This window comes from Chrysochloris asiatica, unplaced genomic scaffold, assembly GCF_000296735.1.
Source record: "Chrysochloris asiatica unplaced genomic scaffold, ChrAsi1.0 scaffold00071, whole genome shotgun sequence".
Taxonomy (NCBI): Eukaryota; Metazoa; Chordata; class Mammalia; order Afrosoricida; family Chrysochloridae; genus Chrysochloris; species Chrysochloris asiatica.
In genome coordinates, this window is record NW_006408589.1 from 6,552,106 (window position 1) to 6,575,789 (window position 23,684).

The 23,684-nt window shown below is 38.7% G+C and overlaps 1 protein-coding gene across 1 annotated transcript in view; it reads left to right on the forward strand.

The window, feature by feature from the left end:
* FBXW11 (F-box and WD repeat domain containing 11) overlaps positions 1-23,684 on the forward strand; it is a 99,067-nt gene that overhangs the window by 51,902 nt on the left and 23,481 nt on the right. The window contains exons 3-5 of the mRNA XM_006864813.1: positions 3,515-3,740; positions 14,894-15,080; positions 15,926-16,016. Of these exons, the coding sequence (XP_006864875.1) occupies positions 3,515-3,740; positions 14,894-15,080; positions 15,926-16,016 (504 nt within the window). The remainder of the gene's footprint in view (positions 1-3,514; positions 3,741-14,893; positions 15,081-15,925; positions 16,017-23,684) is intronic.

A 23,684-nucleotide genomic window follows, 5' to 3' on the forward strand; every position in this document is an offset into this window, starting at 1 on the left:
ATTTGCTTTAACGGACTCACTGTCATTCTGTAGACATGTCAACTCCTAGCTGTAAATCTTTACAGGAGCAGAAAGCTTCATCTTCTTCCCATTTCTTTAACTGTTGTTGTTGTTGTTAAGTTCCTTTGACTCAGTTCCAACCCACAGTGACCCTGTATAGGGTTTCCAAGGAGCAGCTGGTGAGCTTGAATTGCCGACCTTGCAGAACAAACTGACTTTGCAGTTCAGTGCATTATAAATAGGTTGTTGGAGTTATTTATAAATTTTCTGTCTTAATTAACATTGTGGTGAAATCTTTTTGCTTAAGCAGCAAAGATGTACCTTATACTTTCCAATTTTACCTTACCAAAAATTTCATTTCCGCTCTAATTGGGTTGAACTGTTGATTTACCATCTGAGTGTCTAATTACATCAAATTTTGACTTTGTTCTGTGCTTCCCCCTTGTGGTACCTAGTGTCAGTGCAATCTTCCTGACCAAAGACAAAACCCAAACCTGTTGCTGTCAAGAGGATTCTGACTCATAGCGATCCTATAGGACACAGTAGAACTTTTCCATAGGGTTTCCAAGGCTGTCCTGCCTCACCACTGGACCAATAACATTCTTATCAACGTTGAAAAGATGAAGCTGTCAAGGACTTCATTCTTCTTGGATCAACTATCAACACTCAAGGAAGCAGCAGTCAAGAAATCAAATGACGTATTGCATTAGGCAAATCTGCTGCACAAGACCTTTTTAAAGTGTTGAAGAGCAGAGATGTCAGCTTGAGGACTAAAGACACATGCTTGACCCAAGCCATGGTATTTTCAATAACCTCATATGCATGTGAAAGCTGGACAGTGAATAAGGAAGATCGCAGAAGAATTGATCTTTTGAATTATGGTGTTGGAGAAGAGTATTGAAAGTGCCATGGGCTGCCGAAAGAACCAACAGATCTGTTTTGGAGGAAGTGCAGCCAGAATGCTCCTTGGAGGCCAAGATAGCTAAACTTCGTCACTCATACTTTGAACATATTGTCAGAAGGGACCAGTCTCTGGAGTAGGATATCATGTTTGGTAAGGTGGAGGGTCAGAGAAAAAGAGGAAGAGCCCCAGAGAGATGGATTGACAAAGTAGCAGCATTGATGGGCTCAAGTGTGGCAACAGTAGTGAGGTTGTTGGCCCAGGACTGGGCAGTGTTTTGTTCTATTGTGCATTGGGTCGCTATCAGTTGGTACCGACTCTATGGCACCTAACAAGAACAACAAAAGTTTCTGGAAGCAGACTGCTACATCTTTCAACTAGTGAGCTCAAACCACTGACCTTGCATTTGCATATGAGCATTGAACTACTGTGCTACCAGGACTTCTGTAACCCATGATGCACAGGAACAAAACTTGCCTAGACAGTGGGGTGGTAAGATAAACAACGTGAGAGATTAAATACCTTCCTGCTTTGTACCTCTCAATGTGGGCATAAGAACTTGCTTTAGACATCATAGAGTTTGTAAGAATTTTAAAGTTAGGGGACATACTGATAACAAAAGCTCTTGGTTCTTTCTGTGTAAGACTTCTGTGATAGGCTCCTAATAGAATTAATGAAAGTTCATAATAGAATTCTTCAGTTTTCAAAATCCTCTTACAGGTTCTTCCTTCGATATTATATGCTAAAGGACTGTCAAGAGAAGTAATGGATATAGAAGACTTACCAAATGTGTAGTCCAAGTGTTGAGGTTGTTTTATTGAAGAAGGAATTTTCTGAGCCTCATAGCATTAATAGTAATTGTGGCTTGTATTTTGATGCTGTTGTTCTGATGCAATATATGGAGTTTCAAAAAAATTTAAAAACATTTAATATATATATTTGTTGTTAAGTGCCATCAAGTCGGTTCTGAGCCATAGTGATCCTGTATTGGGTTTCCGAAGAGCAGCTGATGAGCTTGAACAACTGACTTTGCAGTTCAAACTGCTTTGCAGTTTGGCGCATTAACCCACAGTGCCACACCAGGACTACATATATAGTAGATATGTTGTTGTTGTTGTTGTTATGTGCCGTCAAGTCCATTCCGACCCTTAGCAACCCTATACAGGGTTTCCGAGGCTGTAAATCTTTATAGGAGCAGAAAGCCTCATCTTTCGCCCGTGGAGCAGCTGGTAGTTTCAAATTGCTGATCTTAAGGTTTGCACCATGCTACCAGAGATATATAGGTATAGCTGTATAGGTGTGTGCATCTCTCTCTCTCTCTCTCTCTGTCTGTCTCGCTCTCCGTCCCTCCCTCCCTCCCTCTGTGTGTCACACATAGACACATACCTCATGTTAGTGCATTTTGCTATATTGCGCTAAGATATCGCCCCCACCCCCTATTGAAACAGGTTGAAAGTTTGTAGTAAACCTGTGTTGATCAAATTTGTTGGTACCATTTTGCTAACATGCTGTTGCACTTTTCATAGACTACAGCATAGTGTCAACATAACTTTAACATGCACTGGGAAACAAAAAAATTTTGAGTGACTGGCTTAGTTATGATAACCGCTTTGCTGCAGTGATCTGGAACCAAATGTTGCTAAGTGCTGTTGAGTCGATCCTGACTCATAACAACCCTGTATTAGGTTTCTGAGGACTGGCTGATGGGATTGAAACATGGATCTTGTAGTTAGTTTACCCTACAGTGCCACAACAGGACCCCTAGCCAGTACAGTATGATTTATCCAAGGCCATGTAGGTAGATTTAATGGGAATGCATTGTTAGTGTAGAAATCTATGGATTATCCACAAGCCAACTACTAGATGAACTTTCAGACATTCATAGTTTACCTGAGTAAGTGATCAAAAAAAGAAAGAGAAAGTCTAAACTTTCCCCAGCAGTTTAGACTCACTGGGAAACTACATGGAGATTGAAACTATTAGATTGAATTGCCGTCCAGTTTCAGCACACAGGCTGTTTATCTTTTTTATTAGATAGATCAGTGTTTCTGAGTGTGGTCTCTGCCCTAACAGTATGGATGTCATCTGGGAACTTGTTAGAAGAAATGCAGAAGGACAGAATCAGAGCCCCCGGGGGTAGGGCTTTGCAGTCTCTGTGTTAACAAAGTTTCTGTGTGATTCTGATATGCATGCAAGATTGAGAACTTTTGACTTGGACTGTGTGTAGCATTAGCCTTCAACTCTGAGGAAACAAAACAAACTTATTAATACTCTTGTCAGTTGCCACTTTACCAACTTCAGTAGTTCCTCTCCGATGGTCATCTCCAGTATTAGCTAGATAACAGCATGCTTCTAGAACAAGCTTTGGAGAAAGAGGGTTTAAGATGCCATTTAACTTCAGCATTTACTTTAGTGACAAATTTGAGGACACATGGGCTTTGAATATATTTTTAATTACTTTTGAATGAATTAATAAAGGGATGAGTTTGGCTTTAGGCTAAAACTGGTATTTTAAGATTAAATACTCAGACTGAAAAATGTTTCTGATGAAATGTTAATTAGATTTATTTCCCTTGCCAAACTAATTATTGTTTTTTTTCCCTTCTGAAATAGATAAGTAATGGCACATCATCTGTGATCGTCTCCAGAAAGAGGCCATCAGAAGGCAACTACCAGAAAGAAAAAGACTTGTGTATTAAGTATTTCGACCAGTGGTCTGAGTCAGATCAAGTGGAATTTGTGGAACATCTTATTTCACGAATGTGTCATTATCAGCATGGCCATATTAACTCTTATCTGAAGCCCATGTTGCAGCGGGACTTTATTACCGCTTTACCAGGTAACTACTTTTGTCTTTTATTCTTTCTCTCTGCCTCTCTACCCATCTTTTCCCCCCACCTCCTTTTTAAATTTAAAATTGGCCTGGTGTGGTGCTGTAGGGAGAAGCTTGGGACTGCGAACCACAAGGTTGGCAGTTCAAATCCTATACAGGATTGCTATGAGTCAGAATCAACTCGATGGCACTTAACAACAACAGGTTTAGAAGGAAGTCCCTGAGTGGTGTAAATGATTGACACATGCTTAACTACTAATGGAAATACTGGAGGGTAAAGTTTGCTCAGAGGTGCCGCAGAATAAAAGCCTGGTGGTTTATTCTGAAAAATTGACTGAGAACAGTTTTACTCTGACACGCCTGGAGTCGAGGTTGACACAGTAGTGACTGGCTAGGTTAGATGCAGAGATTTCACTTCTGAAGAGAATGCTTATCAGAACATTTGCTTTAGTATGACCATGAACTCTCATGCTAACACAGACATGGAAATAGACAGGAATGACCCATTGTCATTGCCACCAGATATCCTCTTTGTGAGCGCTAATAGGGAGCTTCTTCAAAGAGTAGCTGTTCCCTTAGCTTGACCGTGGGACACAGTGCAGCTGGCCTCCATGTTTTAAGTGCTACCACAGCAAACCAAACTTGACTTTAGATCTCAAACCTGCAACCTGGGGCTGCAAATGGACAGACAGACCAGCTTCTGATTTCATTCTCTTCCAAAACTTGTGAGTTAACTTTCTACAGTAGAGATGGAAAAAGATATTTGAGAGTTAGCTTAGTAGTAGTGTGAATTTTTGTGCTGAAATAAAGCATGACTTGCTCAGTTTCTACCTTTAGTATCGCAAGGAAAGCAAAATATAACCTCTATCTTTGTAGAACTGTGTGTAGTACGCTAGAGGGCTCTTTGCCATCACTTAGTCATGTTTCTTGTATAAATTAGGAAGGCAAGGATAAGAGAAATTAAGTGAAATGCCCAAGATCATCCATCTTGGTCATTGTGGTAATGGTATTGTTGAAGGGAGCAAGGGGGAAGTTTATTCAAAAGTTAGTGCAACAGCTGAAGTCACTTACAATTAAGATTACTCTGAAATGTTCCAGAAACTGGCCATAAACATAGAGTACATGGTATACATCCTAGTTCAGTGATAATTGCTTTTAGTTACAGGAAAGAGAGGGCAAGACAGACAGAGATGTTTTTAAATTTATTTTTTAAATGTTTTATTGTGAATTATGTGATAGTTTACATGGGAGAACATTAGCTTTACTTTCATCCTATTGTATATCGTTTCATTGCCATGGTTACAATCCCCTCTATGCATCATCAACCAACTAAAGGGTACACCCTGCAAGCCTACCCCCCAGTCATCCGCACACAGCCCTTCTCCCTCTCTGGGTCTAGAGTCTCCCTAGCTGCTCCACAGAGATGTTTTAAAATTATTTAAGAGAGAAGATTATAGGGGAATTTAGTAAGATGAGTGCACTTGTAGTGCATCTCCTCTGTACTGTCTTATGTCCAGAACCTAGAACTTAAATTGTCCAAGACTTTCTATTGAGTCAGGCAGCGCCTCAAGCCAAGAAAAGACATGGTCATATAGTTTTCAAGGTCAGCAATTACACTTGTTCCTCATAAGTGCTTTATAAATAAATGAGACTATGTTTCTTTCCTCCTCAAGCAAATTACTGTTTTATTGTTTGCTTTATGCTGTTTTGGTTTTATCTCTCCCCACCCCCCCCACAATAATTAGCTTCTCAAACATTTAGAGTGCCAGGTACCTCACTTTGTAGACTATCCACGAGGTGGCACTGTTGGAGCTCTCTTGATTTGCAGAGTATAGATCAGAGCCAGTCCTTTCTTTTGGGGAGTATACAATCTTGGAGAAGAGACAGAACAGATGAACATGTGTTATGTATATAAATATGGTTAATATAATTGCATACAATTCAGTTTTCATTACAACGACTTTTAAGGCATTCTCCATATCTGTGCTGAAGTGGAATTTTGTGGTGCTGAATATTACATAAAATGAATGGACCATTGATGGGGACGTGGAAATATTTTTGTTAAAATGGTATTTGTTTTATGAGGATTTGATCTGAACATATATACATTTGTCAGTATGTAGCATACATATGAATCTTAATAGCTGGAACCAAGCTGATTGTGTTAGTGTCTAATTGACTTGGATTAACCAGACATTATTAGTTCCTTAGGACAGACTTGCTTTAAGAGATTAGGGAACAACAGGCCCATGTTTATGTTCATACTTTGATTTAACATTGTAGGGAGCAACTTAGTTATTGTTACTTAGATTGGTGTATAACTTGTACTGTAGGTGATGTTCTTGAGTTTGAATTTTTCCCCTATTGAAATCAATAGTCAATCTGACTTCTTTTAATTGTAAAAGACATTTATTCTATAAGAATTGTTTATAGTTTTGGCTTTTGAATGCTTTCAGTGAATATTGTACCTGTCAGAATAGGGAAAATGGAAAATGTTTGTGGTCTCTGGCTCCTTTTGGTTCAGTGGAAAAAGTGATAATTATGATACGCTTTTCTAAAAATCATGGTAAATGTTTAGTCTGCAATGTCAATTTCTGCAGGCTAAGTTTGCGGTTTGTAAGAATTGTTGTTAAAAGGAAAATGTATACCATCGAAAGTAGAGGCAAAGTATACTTCAAAAGAGATAATGCAGTTTGATGGTCACTTTGGTGAAGTGTCTAAACAGTTAGGAGTTTAAAAACTCGCTTCTGATCATTGTTCTTTTGTGTTATCTTCAAGTAAGACTGATAAACCATCATGACTGTAACTGTGATAGAAACTTGTTACATCTAGGCCTTCAGGCTGGATGCAGGGCCAAAGCCTCAGCATGACCTCATTGGACAGGCCTGGGTCTTGGATGTAGAGAGTCCCTAGGTTTGGATCCCAACCTTTGTTTTTAAGAGCTCTGTTTCCTCATTTTGGTGAGAATAATTAAAGTAACAAAACAAACTTCATGGAGAATAGTACTTATCTGCTAACTGAAAGATTGGTGGTTTGAACCTACCAACTGCCTCACGGAAAGAAAAATGTGTGACAGTCTGTATCTGTGAAGATTGTTGTTGTATGTGCCTTTGAATCGTTTTCAATTTATAATGACTCTGTATACTGTTTCTGAGGAATGACTGGTGGATTTGAACTGCTGTCCTTACGGCCTTGCTTATCCTACAGCATGTTGGAAACTTTCTACAAATCAGAATGGACTTGAGGGCAACAGATTTGGTTTGGGTTTTTGACGGATAGTGTGAGGATTTAAAGTCAATGTATGTATGTAATATGCCTGGCATCTAGTGGGTACTCTGAGGATGTCAGCTTTTTATAAAAAGAAAAAAAAAAACAGAGAGGAAAAAGTCCAGAGAGCAGGAAACACCTGCTTCTCCAGAGGTAATAAGATTTATTGCTAGGAAGTTTTAATTATTCACCCACTAAGTTTCGAACTGATTCATCCTGACATCATATTTAGGTGTGTGCCACTTTGTTGTTTTGACCGAAAAGAAATGTTGGATTTAGAGACCTGAGCATCTTTTTACTACATTTCTGTCTGAATCCCTGGGTCATTGCATCCCAAGTTAAATGCATCCAGTGACAGACTGTTGAGTCAGCTATTTAATTGTTTTTCTTTGAAAAGGTTTCTAACTTCACATTTTACAACTTGAGCTGTGACTAGGAAGGGGGACGGCATGGCTGTAGTGGGTAGGGAAGGAAGTTTCTTAGCAGCTGCTCTTTGAAATGCGTTTCTAAGAGTTTCTGTAATTGTATGATCTAAGCAGCTGTGTTAAAACTGGCTGTAGTCAAGGGCATTGAACTGACATTACACATTTGAATTTCATTTTGATACAGTGTTATTTACATGTTGAGCTTTGAGATTTGTGCCTTTTAATTGTTTTAATTTATTATTGAAATTTTTCCAGCCCTTCATCTGGTCCTCTAATTAGCAACAGCAACAATTCTTCCACACTGTGTGTGCAGTATTCTGTCCTCATTTGCTGAGGCCAGAATGTCCTCTTGTTGTTGCCTTGGGAAAGGGGGGAGTCATGCCATGATAGAGTAACAAGAGCCAGACATTTGTACTTAAGACAAATGCCTTTTAAAAAAGAATACCTCAAATAACTTTTTAGCATGGACATATGGACTACCTTATTCAGTAATCTCTTTGCCCTGAATAGGCTTGAAACCAGAAAGTTACAGGGTCTGTCTATTCATGGTGCCTAAGTAGAGGTTGTATGATTCCTATTCTTCTCAAAACATATAAAGCAGTATGGGACTTATACCAAGAAATTAGAGTGCTTAGCCTTGTATTAGAGGTATGTGTAGTATTTTCTCTGCAGAAAATAGTAAAAGAGAGGAATTATACTTAAACTCCTTGCCCCCATCAGTGTTAGCTAAGCAAGGGTGATTGGGCAAGAAGGGAGAGAGAGAACTGCTTCTGTGTTTCCTTGCCTTACTAACCTTCCCAACAAACCTGTGAGTTCCCACTTTGTAAATGAGGCTATTGGGAATAGTGGTCTCAAAGGATTATTGTGCAGTTTACATGCAATAATTTCAAGCATTTGAATACATTCCTATTTTATATAAACTTGGACAGAAGATAGAAGAAAGGGCAACAAAGTCATGGAAATATACCAAAAGGAAGCTAAGTCTACGAGAATGGCCAAAGCCTGAATAATGTAAAATTGTCCAAAATACTTAAGTAATCTAGAAGAGTTGAAAACAAAATAAACTAGTGGGAGAAAAATCATAAAGAATGAAGGAATATTTTGCTTGAATATCATATTAATGAGTTTATTTTTATCCTCATTTAACTTATCTACCACTACCCTGCCTCCCCTCCCGCCCCCTGGGATAATGGCTTTTAAAAACCAGAAAGGATAGAGAAAACTGTGGTTCAAGAAAACTGCAAGATAATGAGGTATGTGCACCATGGAATGGTCAACCATTCAACATCAAAAACATTTACCTAAGGACAAAATTCAGAAGAGTTGGGAAGGGAGGGTGGAAATAAGAATCTGAAGGAGGAACTGGGATTGAATCATGGGACGTAGCTTCTCCAGATAACTTTGAGGACTGATATGTAGACTGGTTACTGAACTTGTGTTTCAGTGTTGGTTGTAATGATAAATGAATGGCTCAGTAGTAGCTTGCAGGGAACATCTGGTACCACAGGTGCTGTCCTTGGTTCTGATCCATTTCACTTGCTTGCCAATAATTTTGGATTAAGACTTTAACTACATTTGTCTATTGTTCAGATCTAGTGTGGAGTATCCACTGTTGTAGATGACAGAATCAGAATTTTGTGGGCATGGATTGTTGTTGCTAAGTGCTGTTGAGTAGATTCCGACCCATAGCGACCCTGTATAGGATTTCCGAGGATCAGCTGGTGAGCTTGAACTGCCGACCTTGCAGTTCAAATGGCTTTGCAGTCTGGTGTATTTACCCACAGCACCACACCAGGACTCCACAGGGATAGCTCAGATAAAACTAGAAGGTGAATTATATAATAAAGATATACTTCCTCTCTCCCCAACTAGCTGTTTCTTCTTGTTTAGTGCCATCGAGTTGGTTCCAATCTATAGCGGCCTTGTATAGGGTTTCCAAGGACCAGCTGGTGAGCTTGAACTGCTGACCTGACTTTGCAGTCCAATGCATTAACCCACAGTACCATACCAGGACTCCCCCACTTCCTATTTGTTGTTGTTGTTAAGTGCCATTGAATTGGTTCCGACCCATACTGACCCTGTATAGGGTTTCCAAGGAGCAACTGGTGAATTTGAACTGCTGACCTTGCAGTTCAAACGACTTTGCAGTCTGACGCATTAACCCACAGTGCCACACCAGGACTCCTACTTTATACACACACACACACACACACACACACACACACACACACACACACACACACGAGCTCTGGTAGCGTAGTGGTTACGAATCGGGCTGTGAATCAGCGGTTCGAAACTACCAGCTGCTCTGCGCGAGAAAGATGAGGCTTTCTACTCCTGTAAAGATTTACGCCCTCAGAAACCCTGTACAGGGTCGCTATGGGTCGGAACCGACTCGACGGCACTTAACAACAACAACAACATACACAATGAGGAGAATTTGTTTTAATAGATGTTCTTAGGGAAAAGGTCATAGATTTCAGGTTGCCTCCTTATGAGTTGGCTATGATAATAACTGTTAGATGAAGGTAGACTGTATGTACTAACTATAATACAGTGGCAAGTGGAGAAAAGATAGTAAGTAGTTCCATTATAGTCATTATCATCAGGTCTTAACTTGGATATTAGGCATAGCATAGGAAAGTTAGTACATGAAGGGTCAGGAAACCATAGTCAACAGTGTAGCTTTTTAAAAAAAATTTTAAAAATTTTTTAACGTTTTATTGTGAATAGAGTGAAGCTGTGCAGAGCAGATCATCAATTTTTACATTCAAGAAATCATACCCTTTATTTCATCTCAGTGATTGTAATAATTCCCTCCATGCAACATCAGTGATACTCCTTCCTCCTTGTGATTCTTATTTGCATTGCACTTCCTTTACCAGCTCTTCTGAACTTTGCACTTAGGTAAATGCTGCCCTTTTAATCTTGAATGGTTGACTATTCTGTGATTTGCATACCTCACTAGTGTTGTTGTCACCTGTATATCTATCTATTGTTGTTAGGTGACATCAAGTTGGTTCCAACTCATGTGCAATAGAATGTAACACCGTGCAGTCCTACGCCATCATCAAATTGTTTTTGTGTTTGAGCCCTTTGCTGCTGCCATTGTGTCATCCATCTGGTTGAGGCAGTCTTCCTCTTTGTTTGGTTGTTTGTTTTTTTCCTGTCCTTTTACTGTACCAAGGATGATATCCTTCACTTGGTTCCTCTTGATAATATGTCTGAAGTGTGATAGATGAAGTCTTGCCATCCTGACTTCTGAGGAGCGCATTCGGGCTGTATTTCTTTCAAGACAGATTTGTTTGTTCTTCTGGCAGTGCATGGTACTTTTAATATTCTTCCACACTGTAATTCAGATGCATCGATTCTTCAGTCTTCCGTATTCATTGTCTAATTTTCACATGCATATGAGGCAATTCAAAATACCATGATGCACCTTAGTCCTCAAACTGATCTTTTCTTTTGAACACTTTAAAGAGGTCTTGTGCAGCAGATTTGCCTAGTATGTCAATTGATTTCTTGACTGCTGTTTCCATGAGTATTGATTGTGGATCCAAGCAAAATGAAGTCTTTGACAGTTTTCGTCTTTTCTTCATTTACAATAATGTTATTTATTGGTCCAATTGTAAGAATCTTTGTTTTCTTTACATTGAGGTGTAATCCATACGAAGGCTGTATAGTCTTTGATCTTCATCTGTAAGTATTTTAAGTTCTCTTTGCTTTCAGCAAGCAAAGTTGTATCACCTGCATACTACAGGCTGTTAATGAGTCTTCCTTCAATCCTGATGACCATGTTTTGCTTCATATAATCCAGTTTCTCAGATTATTTGCTTAACATACAGACTGAGTAAGTATGGTGAAAGGTTGCAACACTGGCACACACCTTTTAGACTTTAGACTACATTATCCCCCTGTTTTGTTCTAACAACTGCCTCTTGGTCTATGTATAGTTTCTTCATGAGCACAGTTAGAATGAAATGTTCTAGAACCCATTATTTGCAATGCTATTCATAGTATGCTATAATCCTCATAGTCAAAAACATTTGCATAGTCAATAAAGTGCAAGTAAACATCTTTCTGGAATTCTCTGTTTTCAGCCAAGATCCATCTGATGACAGCAGTGATATCCCTAGCTTCACGTTCTTTATTGAATCTGACTTGAATTTCTGGCAGTTCCCTGTTGATGCATTGTTGCAACTGTTTTTGAATTATCTTAAGCAAAATTTTACTTGAATGTGATGTTTTACGATTTCTGCATTCTTTCGAGTTATCTGTCTTTGGAATGGGCACAAATATGGATTTCTCCTCTTGGTTGGCAAGGTAGCTATTGTCTAAATTTCTTGGCATAGATGGTGGTGGTGGTGTGCTATGGAGTTTGTTCCGACTCATATAGTAATCCTGCACAGGGTCTCCAAGGCTGTAAATCTTAATGGGAGAGTGAAGCCTATCTACTGCTTGCCTGAAAATTGAGGCACAATGGTGAGTTCAGTTTCAGACCTCAAGGGCCATAGTCTCAGATACCTACAATGTCTTTCTGACCAGTAAATCTGGTCTTATTTATAATTTTTAGTTTTGTTCCACATTGTCTCCCACCCTATCCAGGACCATCTTCTTCTTCTTCATGTTCTTTCTTTAAAAAAAACTTTTTATTTTGTGGTAAGTGAAGGTAAACAGACAAAATTATCAGTCTTACTTTCAACCAATCATACGTTTTGTTTCATCTCAATGGTTACACTCCCCTCTCTGTAACAACAGTTATCCTACTTCTTCCCTGTGGCTTCCCTTTTACATCTTATATTTCACAAATGAACAAAGTTAAAATATTTCATGTACATACATAAAACAAAAAATACATAATCATTTAAATGTCCACAGGGCACACTTTGCAAACCAGCTCCCTGCCCACAGGCACACAACACAGCCTTTCTCAGTCCATGGGCCTAGAGTCCTCAGCTGCTCTTTCTCTCGATGCCATTGCCTCTGCCACCGTCTCTGCTGTCACTGATTTTCTGGATAGGATCTCACACTCCACCTATGATCTTTCCTCTTGATGGACCTGGGATCCTCTCTTCCTGAAATGAAAGATTAACTATTCCCCCCTTTTAGTTACACATCTTCTACAATTACAGTTGTGACCATCACGATTAATCCTGGTAACAGTTATTCCCAATTGAATTATAAGACTTAACAGCATCACCCCCCATCCCCTCTCACCAGATCCATCTGGAAAAGAGGAAAGCTATTCGGTGGGGATTCTGTCTTACCCTCCTCATTCTGAAACTAAGCACACATGAAAGTTTGTAAACCAGCTACTTTGTGCCATTATAGCCCCCCATTTTTGATAGCCAGAGTCTAAGTTTTCTGTCCCTATCAGCCCAGTGCTCTGAGAAAATAAGCTTGATTCTTGATATGAAGAATCCTTCCATTTCAGTTGAAATTTTGAACAGCTGAATCCATAAACAAAGGTCCAATTCATCAAATTGTAGCAATTTATGTTTGCTCTCAGTATTAGACTTCTTTATCTTCATCTGGTTGAGTTCTGGTCAGCTAGCCATCTAAGCTAGGTCAAATGGGTACTATGTGCCAGTTTGGAAGTTCTCGCACACTTCCCCCCACTTCAGACCAGCTGGCCGCTTTATTCTCAGCTCTAGCCCACAAGGGATAGGTCAGTGTCCATTGGCTTGTCACACATCTCCCTAAACGTCAGACTAGCTATCCCTTTCTCTTCTCTCAAGGTTAACAGGTGTCAATGGAACATGGCCAAACTCAGTCCATGTCTTCATTGCTGCATTTCCCCCACACTCACTCACAAGTAGACCAGGGTGGTTACCAGCAAGCATACCTAGACTCTTTGAAACCCCTTAGGGTTTCAGTCTAGAAGGGGGTGTTTCCTGATTATCCAGGACCACTGGTGGTGTTAGCCCTTTCAGAATAGTTGGTAGTAGTAGCTGAGCACGATCTAGTTCTTCTGGTCTCAGGATCATGGAGGCTGATGTTCATGATTTCCATAAGTCTGTTAGACTAGTTGATTTCAGGCATCTTTAATTTTCATCACTCTTCTTTCCACTGCACAGGGAGAGAGTGCTCAATAGCTGCCAGCTCATAGAGCTCGTAAGATCCCAGTCTCAGTGTAATAATCATAGAATTGAATAAAACCTTAGATGTAAAGCATTTTAAAAATACATCATCTCATTTTACTGTTTTCAAAATAGGGCAATGAGATTATCCCCAGATGAGGAAACTGAGACTCTGAAGGTTTAATGACTTACCCACACCCTGGTATTTTAACACCAAAGTTTAGTACTACTATACGGCTTTTACTAACTTGAAAAAGAGGACAAGTAATAACCTTGTATAGTCCTTTATTATCTTGAAAATCTTTTCATAAAATTGTTTGATTTGATTCTTACAGATAGGAGAAAGAAATAGCTGTTACTCGTGATGACCATTTTATAAGATAGAATATAAAGACACAGGACTGTTTATTTGCTTCTTGCTGTAGAACTAGGAAGTGGTGACATTGGAGTTTTCTGACTTTATATACACATTGTTTTCTTCATTACATCAACTAGATTTGGGTATGAACTTTATTTCCTGTAACTCCTGAGGCCTGACTGAAACCACAGGTGGCCATTTCCAGGGGTAACAGTGCAGACCATAGTGATCTGCTTACTATAGTGAATGTCAGGCAGAGGTCAGGTCTCAATTGGTTATCTGTGAGAAGACCCTTGCATCACATGGATGTTGAACCCAATAACCTCTAAGCTTCTAGAATTTCTGGTTCATGCTTATGAGGATACTTATAATGTATTCAGGAATAGATAATAGATAGCCACAAGGAGGAGATGAAGAAATGATTGATAAAGTAGATCTTTAAGTGCAACTGACTCTCATTTAAGTCTTGGGTGGTTATTTAACTTTACACTTACTTTTAAAGAAATTGCACCTTTTTTGTCTTCTTAGCTCCCAGGGACAGATTAATGAGTTATGATTTGTTATAGGAGACAGTGAATGAGAGAGGGAAAGAAAAAACAGCATCTTTGAAGTGAGAGATTTGGTTCCAGTGTTGACTTCACCACTCAAAAGTTGTGAAACCTTTATCTCTTTGTGCCAAATCTATAAAATTTGGAGCTCTTATAATGCCTCATCTATAGGAATTTTGTAAGAGTTATATGAAAGTAAATGAAAATAAGTCTTTTATCAAAGAACCTAACAAATCTAGAACTGTCCAGGGTCAGCTTTCACACACAAAAAACAGTTGCCATCCATAGTTTTTCATTAAAAAAATCCAGGTCCAAAAGAAGTATATAATGTGCTTATAAATTCATGCACTTTTGTGTATCAGTAGAACTTTTTTTATTCGTTACACTATTGTACGATTTCTTTATTCCTTTGATCTTTAAAGAAAGGTTGGCTGGCATATTTCCATCTACCCTTCCCATTTCTTCATTTTCTGTTTTGTAGAGCAAGGTTTAGATCACATAGCAGAAAATATTCTTTCCTACCTGGATGCCAGGTCTCTGTGTGCAGCAGAGCTGGTGTGTAAAGAATGGCAGCGAGTGATCTCGGAAGGGATGCTGTGGAAGAAGCTGATTGAGCGAATGGTGCGCACTGATCCTCTATGGAAGGGGCTTTCAGAAAGAAGAGGGTGGTAAGTATTTGAGTTGCTTGTTTCCTTAATAAAAAAAAGAAGTGTCTTCAGCACACAGATTGATTACTGAAAAAGGCAATTATGTTTGTAAAGTATGTAAGTGTATTTTAAAGTAGGGGGAAAAGATGAATGATCAACAGTTGTGGGGACTGGAGGAGAAAACTAAAATTGTCAAAATTTCCTCGATTTTCCCTTCTAAAATGCATCTTTTCTTTATGTTTATTAACTCATAAAGTATTGTGTAGTTTGAATGGGCAATAGACTTTTCAAAGCTGTGTATTTATGTTTTTCCCTTTACATTTTTCTTAGATAAGATAGATAAGGCAAAAGTAAATGTTGTTTTACTATTTGTTTTTGTACCTCCTTGGGATGTGGGGGGCATGGCAGGCAGTGCTTTTGTTAAGGAAAAACCATTTGCTTAGAAGGATTGTTCTACAGCAGTGCATATGGCATGCCTGACACTGACTCTGCCCAGTTAGCACAGAGAAGGGTAGAACTACCTGTGAGGGCTGGTGGTGGGGTGAGTGAGACTCAGGGCTTCGTTTGCTTTATTGGAGGGAGCTTGATAAATACTGTGAGATTTTTTTTCACAAAGGCACAGTAGCACTGTGTAGAATGAAAGGCTAGATGAATTGTATTTTAGATAGATACACTCAGAAAAGACCAGGGTCATGTTAAGAGACCTGTGAATTATAGTATATTTGCCTCTAACATGTACATTTTGAACCATACAAGTTCAGTGCAAGTCACAAGGCATGAAAGATACAGTATCTTTGTACGCATTGTGTTTAAAATTTGGTCTATCATGTGCAAAAATGTAACATCTATTTGTTTTTATTTGCCAGGGATCAGTACCTGTTTAAAAACAGACCCACAGATGGCCCTCCTAATTCATTTTATAGGTCATTATACCCAAAGATTATCCAGGATATAGAGGTAACTTTATGACTTATCTGTTTCATGGCTCTTTGTTCTTATTCTCAACTTTTTTTGTTGCTTTAGAGTGTTCTTTTTGTTCTAGAATCATGCAAGTGGTGGTTTTTTCTTTTTGTGGTTTTTGAAGTTGAGCTCTTAGAACAAATATGTCACCACCAATGTATAATAGGTAGCTATTCTTTAAAGTAGATGATATCTTTTTGCCAAAAATGAACTACCTTTCATTAAAAAATGTGTTTGCACAGCTGCCAGTTAATTAAAACCTTAGATCCAAGTCACCTCTTTATTTTGATTTGATAAGTTTTCTAAACTTCAAGGCTCAGCCTATCAGGGAAGCATAGTTTTATGGTTTTGAGTCATCTCTAGAGGAGGACCAGAGAAGTCACAGTCTCAGTTTCCCTCTGTAAATTTCTGATAGTTTTTCACAAAGACACCTCAGATAGGATTTAAAGTCATAGATCAGTGGGATTTATAGTCCAAATTATGTTCCTGGACTACTTTGGCATTTGAGAATAACCTCAGCAGAGCAGTAAAATAGTGAACTTGCTGAGAAACCCTGAAGATGTTTGATACTGTTCATATGTTGTAATTCGTTCAGTTTTACTAGTAGCTCCTTTCCTTGGACCGGGAAAGACATGCACAGGCATTTCTCATTAGCTCTTTCACGTGTGTTCTTAGCAGGTCTTGGTTACTTCATTGGCAGAAAAATTTAACCTTAGCTAGGTGATGCTATGTCTCCTATAAAAGTACATTCAGTTTCCCAAACGTGAAGTAATCCTCTCCCCTAGGTGATAGACATAAAAGTTAATATGTCAAAATTCATTTATGGAGAAATGAGCTCTTTTGGAGTTTTATCTTTTTTCCTCTCCCTGTTTTTAGGCAGATGGGAACTAATGGAATCATTCCATTAATGGTAAATCTGAATGTAATGGAATATTATTATTTAAAATACAAACTCTTGTTTCTAGTATTCGGTTTTCTAAAATGAGCTATAAAGTAATCTTTTAGGAGGTTAAATACTTTTAAATGTTTGTCAGACAAATAGTAAAGTTTAGGTATTAAAATTATTCATTTATAGTTAAAAACCTTAGTTATAAATTGCCCTATGGTGTGGCACTGTAGGATCAGCACTGACCTTCTAACCACAAGGTTGACAGTTCAAACCTATCAGCTGCTTCTTGGAAACCCTATACAGGGTCGCTGTGAGTCGGAACTTACTCAATAGCACTTAGCAACAACAGAGTTAACTTTAATCTTATGTTGGGGCATGTGTGTTTCAGGGGGCAGGATGACTGTCTGGACTGTCCCTTACCCCCCACACCTCCGAAAAACTATTTACAGGCATCTCTAAATTTCCTTGAATAAATTTATCAAGTCTTTCATTGTGAGGACTGTTTTAAAGCCAGTCATTGATAAATAGGAACTATGGAAGAACTTTGGTTTGAAGATTGATTGGTGGTGACACTGATTAATCTTCGTAACTGTTACATACAACAGCATGAGCTTAACATTCTGTAGCATGACAGTATGCAATACCACCTACCATAACCATTTACTCAGACTAAAATAATACTTTAAAGTTAGTAGAGGAGGCAGATGTGAAAGAAGGGAGTAATTGGGGAAAGCCCTGTTTGTCACGAAACCGCTACATCTTGGTGGTCTTGCCAGTGGTTCTTAAAGTGTGGTTTTGGGAAATCTACTGGATGGCCACAAGAGTCTCCTCCAGATTTTTGTGGGCTTGATCTCGTAATGTAAGAGATGATGGTTATACTTTGGTATATGCATTAGTAGAAATAATAAATAAAAATAATGTTCCAAATATTGAGCAGTTACTTGTGCCAGAAACTTTGTTAAGCTCTTTGTAATTCATTTTATCATTTAAAACTCTGGACAAAAACTTAAAAGATAGATAATATCCTTATTTAAATGGTGGCTTCAGAAGATTAAGTGGATTATCCATAATCTCACTGCTAGTGAGCCTGTGATAATCCTTAAACTCTTTGGCAGTTAGTAAGCTTGGTTGGTAACACACATCACTGGTGCCTCATCAAAGAAGCAGAGCTCTTTACCTATGTTTTGGGAATATGTTTTATTCCATTCAGGGTAGATATCCTGGTAGAGAAGTACGTTCAGTAATTCATGAGTCAAAACCCCCAGAGACTCACAGGGTTTGATTCCGACCCATATTGGTTGGTATTGAGTCTTCATAAGGAGACTATAATAATGACAGTACCCTCTTTAAAACTCTTAGATATACCATGATATATACTAGATAATTTACATAAATTATTGTATCTAATTCTTGGAAGGCATGTATTATTATCTCCACCTGTAATATGGAGAAAATGAGACTGAGAGAAGTTTTTAGAACTTGCCACATAGTTCTTAGAAGAGATAATGTTTTAACTGAGATCTGTGTAGCTGTAGGCTTAGAGTTGTTGTTTATCATTTCATAGTGGGAAAGTCAAGAAGTGAAGAGAAAGGTATGCTATTATATGCCTACAGACATCTCAAGGTGGTCTTCCCATCTTTCTCCAGTTGTGTGAGTACTCATTGTTCCTGACCATTGATAAGAGAGTAAGAGTTAAGACAAAGTTAGTTGGCATTATTTCAGCCCAGTTACAGGAAAGGTAGTGCTTTACAGGGTTTGAAACACATTGCAAAAGATAAATTACAGAAGGACTGTCAAGTGGATGCTGTGTTCTCCCTTCCCAGGTGCTCATACACAGGTGCAGTTTCCATGCTTGTTTGTTGTTGTTGTTTTCCCTTAATGCTTTGCAAGGTTGCCAATTTACATCTTTTCATTTCTTTCCTTTTTGCTCTTTCTTGACAGCTCTGGTTCATGTGCTGTCTTCATCATACTAGATGTAACTCTGGCAAGCAGAAAGGCAGTATCTATCTCTGAACTTGCCCTTGTACATTGACCTACCACATATTAACAAATTAAAACAAAGAAACACTTGCTTTAGTAAATTGGGTTAAGGTTACAGAACAGATAATCAAGTTTACATTCAACAATTCATATGCAAATTAGCTACTTTTAAAGGGAAAATAGAGACCCCAGCTTTGTTTGGCCAACTCCTATTAGGAATTGACGGCTGGGAAAAATAAATAAGAATTGTTAGCTTTCAGCCAAGGTTCATCTCTCTTGGTTGTTCTTGCCACACATAGATTGAGTTTCGGTTTACACTGCCTTTGAATTGAGGAATTCATGGAAAACCTGAAGTCCATTTCTTAAAAAAGTAGCTATTGTCTCTTTTGCTATCTCTTGTTTCGTGGTTGTTGTCATTAGGTGCCCTCAAGTACCAACTCATAGCGACCACATACACAACAGAAAGAAACGCTGCTGCCCAATCCTGCACCAACCTAATAATCATTACTATACTTGAATGCGTTGCTGCTGCCATTGTTGGCAGTCGTCCTCTTTTCCGTTGATGCTCCACTTCACCAAACATGATGTCTTTCACCAGGGATATGTCAGAAGCATGAGAGATGAAGTCTGGCCATCCTGACTTCTGAGGAGCATTCTAGTTTGTACTTCTAACAACACAGATTTGATTGGTATTCTGTCAGTCCATGGTACTTTTAATATTCTCTTCCAACACCATAACTCAAATGCATCAATTCTTCTATGGTTTTCTTTATTCATTTGTCTAACTTTCACATGCATATGAGGTTATTGAAAATGTCATGGCTTGGGTCAGTCGCACCTTAGTCCTCAAACTGACATCTTTGCCCTTGGACACTTTTAAAAGGTCTTGTGCAGCAGATTTGCCTAATGCAGTGTGTCGTTTGATTTCTTGACTGCTGCTACCATAAATGTTGATGGTTGATACAAGCAAAATGAAGTCTTTAACGACTTCAACCTTTTTTCCATTTATCATAATGTTAATTATTGGTTCATTGGTTCATTTCTTTTCATTGAGGTATAATCCATACTGAAGGCTGTGGTCTATGATCTTCGTCAGTGTTTTAAGTCCTCTTCACTCTCAGTGAGCAAGGTTGTATCATCTGCACATTGCAGGTTGTTAATGAGTTTTCCTCCAGTCCTGATGCCACATTCTTCTTCATATAATCCAGTTTCTCTGATTATTTGTTCAGCACACAGATTGAGTAAGTATGGTGAAAGAATACTACTCTGGTGCACAGCTTTCCTAAATTTAAGCTGTTCAGTGTCTCCTTGTCCTGTTTGAACAACTTTCTCTTGGTCTATATTCAAGTTTTACTCTCATAACTTGTCATGATCCACACAATTGAAAGCCTTTGCATACTTAATATAGCACAGGTAAACATCTTTCAGGTATTCTCTGCTTTCAGCCAAGATATATCTTATATCAGCTTTGATATCCCTCGTTCCATGTCTCCATCTGAATTTGTCCTGAACCTTTGGCAGATGTACTGATGAAGCTGTTTTTGAATTAGCTTTAGCAAAATTTTACTTGCGTGTGATATTAATGATATTGTCTGATGAATTACACATTCTTTCAGGCCACCTCTCCTTGAAAAGGGCACAAATGTGATTCTCTTCCAATCAATTGGCCAGATAGCTGTCTTCCATATTTTTTGGCATAGATGAGTGAGTGCCTCCAGTGCTGTCCCAGTTTGTTGAAAGATACCAATTTGTATTCCATCAATTCCCAGAGCCTTGTTCTTTGCCAGTGCCCTCAGTGTACTTTGTACTTTTTCATTCTGTATCATTGGCTCTTGGTCATATGCTTCCTCTTAAAATGGGTGAACATCAACCATGTCTTTTTGATGCTTTCTGCATCATCCAGTATTTTGCTCATTGTTGTTGTTGTTAAGTGCCTTTGAGTTGGTTCCTACCCATGCGACCCTGTATAGGGTTTCCGAGGAGCAGCTGGTGAGCTTGAACCCCACCTACCTTGCAGTTCAAACTGACTTTGCAGTCCTGCTCATTAGCCTACATCACCACACCAGGGGTCGCCATAGAATCCTTCAGTATTGCAATTGAGTCTTGAATTTTTTCTACAGTTATTTCAGCTTGAGATGTGCTGAGCATGTTCTTCCCTTTTGGTTTTCTAACTCCAGGTCTTTGCACATTTCATTATTATATTTGACTTTGTGTTCTTGAGCTGCCTGTTGAAATTTTCTCTTTAGCTCTTGTACCTCCTCATTTCTTCTGTTTGCTTTGGCATAGCCCCACTGGAGAGCAAGTTTCAGAGTTTCTTCTGACATTGATTTTAGTGCGTTTCATCTGTCTTGTTTTCTTAATTACCATTTGCTTTCTTCATTTATGATGTCTTTATATCATCCTACAACTCTTCTGGTGTTTGGTCATTAGTAACAATGCATCAAATCTGTTCTTGAGATCATCTTTGGATCATATTTTGGCTCTCATGGACTTGTTTTAATTTTCTTTAGCTTGAGCCTGAATTTTCATATGAGCAATAGATAGTCAGTTCCATAGTCTGCCCCTGGTCTTGTTTTGGCTGATGGCATGGAGCTATTTCACAGTCTCTTTCCTCAGATGTAGTCAGTTTAACTTCTGTGTATTTCAGCTGGTGTGTTCGTTGTGGTGGTGGTCGTGATGTGTTGTGGAGTGGGTTCCAACTCATACGGACTCTGTATAGGGTTTCCTAGGCTGTAAATCTTTACAGGAGCAGAAAGCCTCATTTTTCTCCCGTGGAACTCTTGGTAGTTTTGAACTGCTGACTGTGAGTTTAGCAGCCTGACTCATAACCACTACGCTACCAGAGATCCTTTGTCCATGTCTATGTTGTCGTTAAGTGCTGTTGAGTCAATTTCTGACCCATAGCAACCCTGTATAGGGTTTCCGAGGAGCCGCTGGTTAGCTTGAACCACTGACCTTGCTCTTCAAACAGCTTTGCAGTCTGATGCATTAACCCACAGTGCCACACCAGGATTCCGTTCATGTGTATGGTGGTCTTTTATGTTCTTTAAAAAAAAGACATTTGCTGTGAATAAGTAATTGGTGTTCCAAAAGACTATTATGCTAAATCCAGCATCGTTTCTATCACCAAAGCCATATTTTCCAACTACTGATCCTTCCTGTTAGTTGGCAAACTTTGCATTTCAATTGCTAGTAGCTATCAGTACATCTTGATTGCATGTTTGATGAATTTCATACTGAAGAATTTGTTAGAATTCTTCAGTTTCATCATCACTGGTTTTAGTGATTGGTGTGTAAATTTGATCGTTAGTTGTATTAACTGGTCTTCTTTGTAGGTTTATGGTATTATCCTATCACTGACAGTGTTGTACTTCAAGACAGATCTTGAAATATTCTTTTTGATGATGAATGCAATGCCATTCCTCTTAAATTTGCCATTCCTGGCATAGTAAACCATGTGTGATTATAAGATTAAAAATGGCCAGTATCAGTCCATTTCAGCTCATTAATTCCTGGGATATCAATGTTTATGCATTCCATTTCATTTTTGACAGCTTCCAATTTTCCTTGGTTCATATTTTGTATATTCTGTTTTAGCAAATGAAGGTCCTGAAAGCTTTCCTCTGTTCGCATGTACAGGGTGGTTATGGGTTGGAATCTGTTTGAAGGCATTAAGCTTGTTTCTGTTGTTTTAAGTTTGTGGTCATTATTAATGGTGAGTTTACTGCTAGGTACTTCATTGTAGTAATTTCATTTAACTCTCAAATTGTCAAAATTGAGATTCTTGCTTCAAAGCCCATACTTTTTTCATGTCATTTAGTCCTGAAGTATCCCTCAACAAAAAGAAGGGAGCTCTTAGAATAGACTTAGACTAGTCAGAGTCCTGGATGTGGATTGTTCTCTCCAAAGCCCATACTCTTTTCATGTCATTTAGTCCTGAAGTATCCCTCAACAAAAAGAAGGGAGCTCTTAGAATAGACTTAGACTAGTCAGAGTCCTGGATGTGGATTGTTCTCTCTTTTCATTTCATAGTATTAGCAAGCTGCCTCACATGATATGCCGCGTTCCTCTTCTGTATGCTGGATGTAAGCTTTTGAAGTGCTCTCCTTGGAACAGCCCACTGGTAAAATGATGATGTGTTGTATCACACCTTTCATTGCACCAACTTTTATTTAGGGAAAGTGGGGAGCTTTTTTGTGGTTTGTAAACTTGATATTAACATTGTCCTGACCAGAAAATGCTGAAATTTGCCCACCCACCCAGTTGTGTTTAGGCTTCTAAAAATAATGTTATTTCTCCATAGTCAGACATCTGTTTTCACTCTATTGCCAATTTAAATGCCGCTGTATACTCTGTGTATCATGGCTACTTTCCCAGTATTTTGAAAATTTGCGCAGGGTAAGGGGATTTTACAAGTTCTCAAAAACATGAAATATATTCCTCTACAGTAGCCACACCACATGATGTCTAAGTGAAGTGGCAGGTATCCACGTAATTACAGAAGTGCACCTGTGTGTGACATGCGCTCCTGCTGTTGAAGAGGAGATAATAGCAGAATGTCATTTGAAGGCTTCCTGTGGACATTTAAGGTGAACTCATGCTACCAGCATTAAACACCAGCTGGTCCTCGGAAACCCTGTACACAGTCACGTTGAATTGGAATCAACTTGACAACACTTACAACAACAGACTAAGACAGCAACAATTCCAGACAAGTTACTGAGAGGAATTTTTTATTTTGTTTTGGGCACAGTCCACTAGTTTTAGTCAATGTTCTCAACAAGCAAGAAGAACAC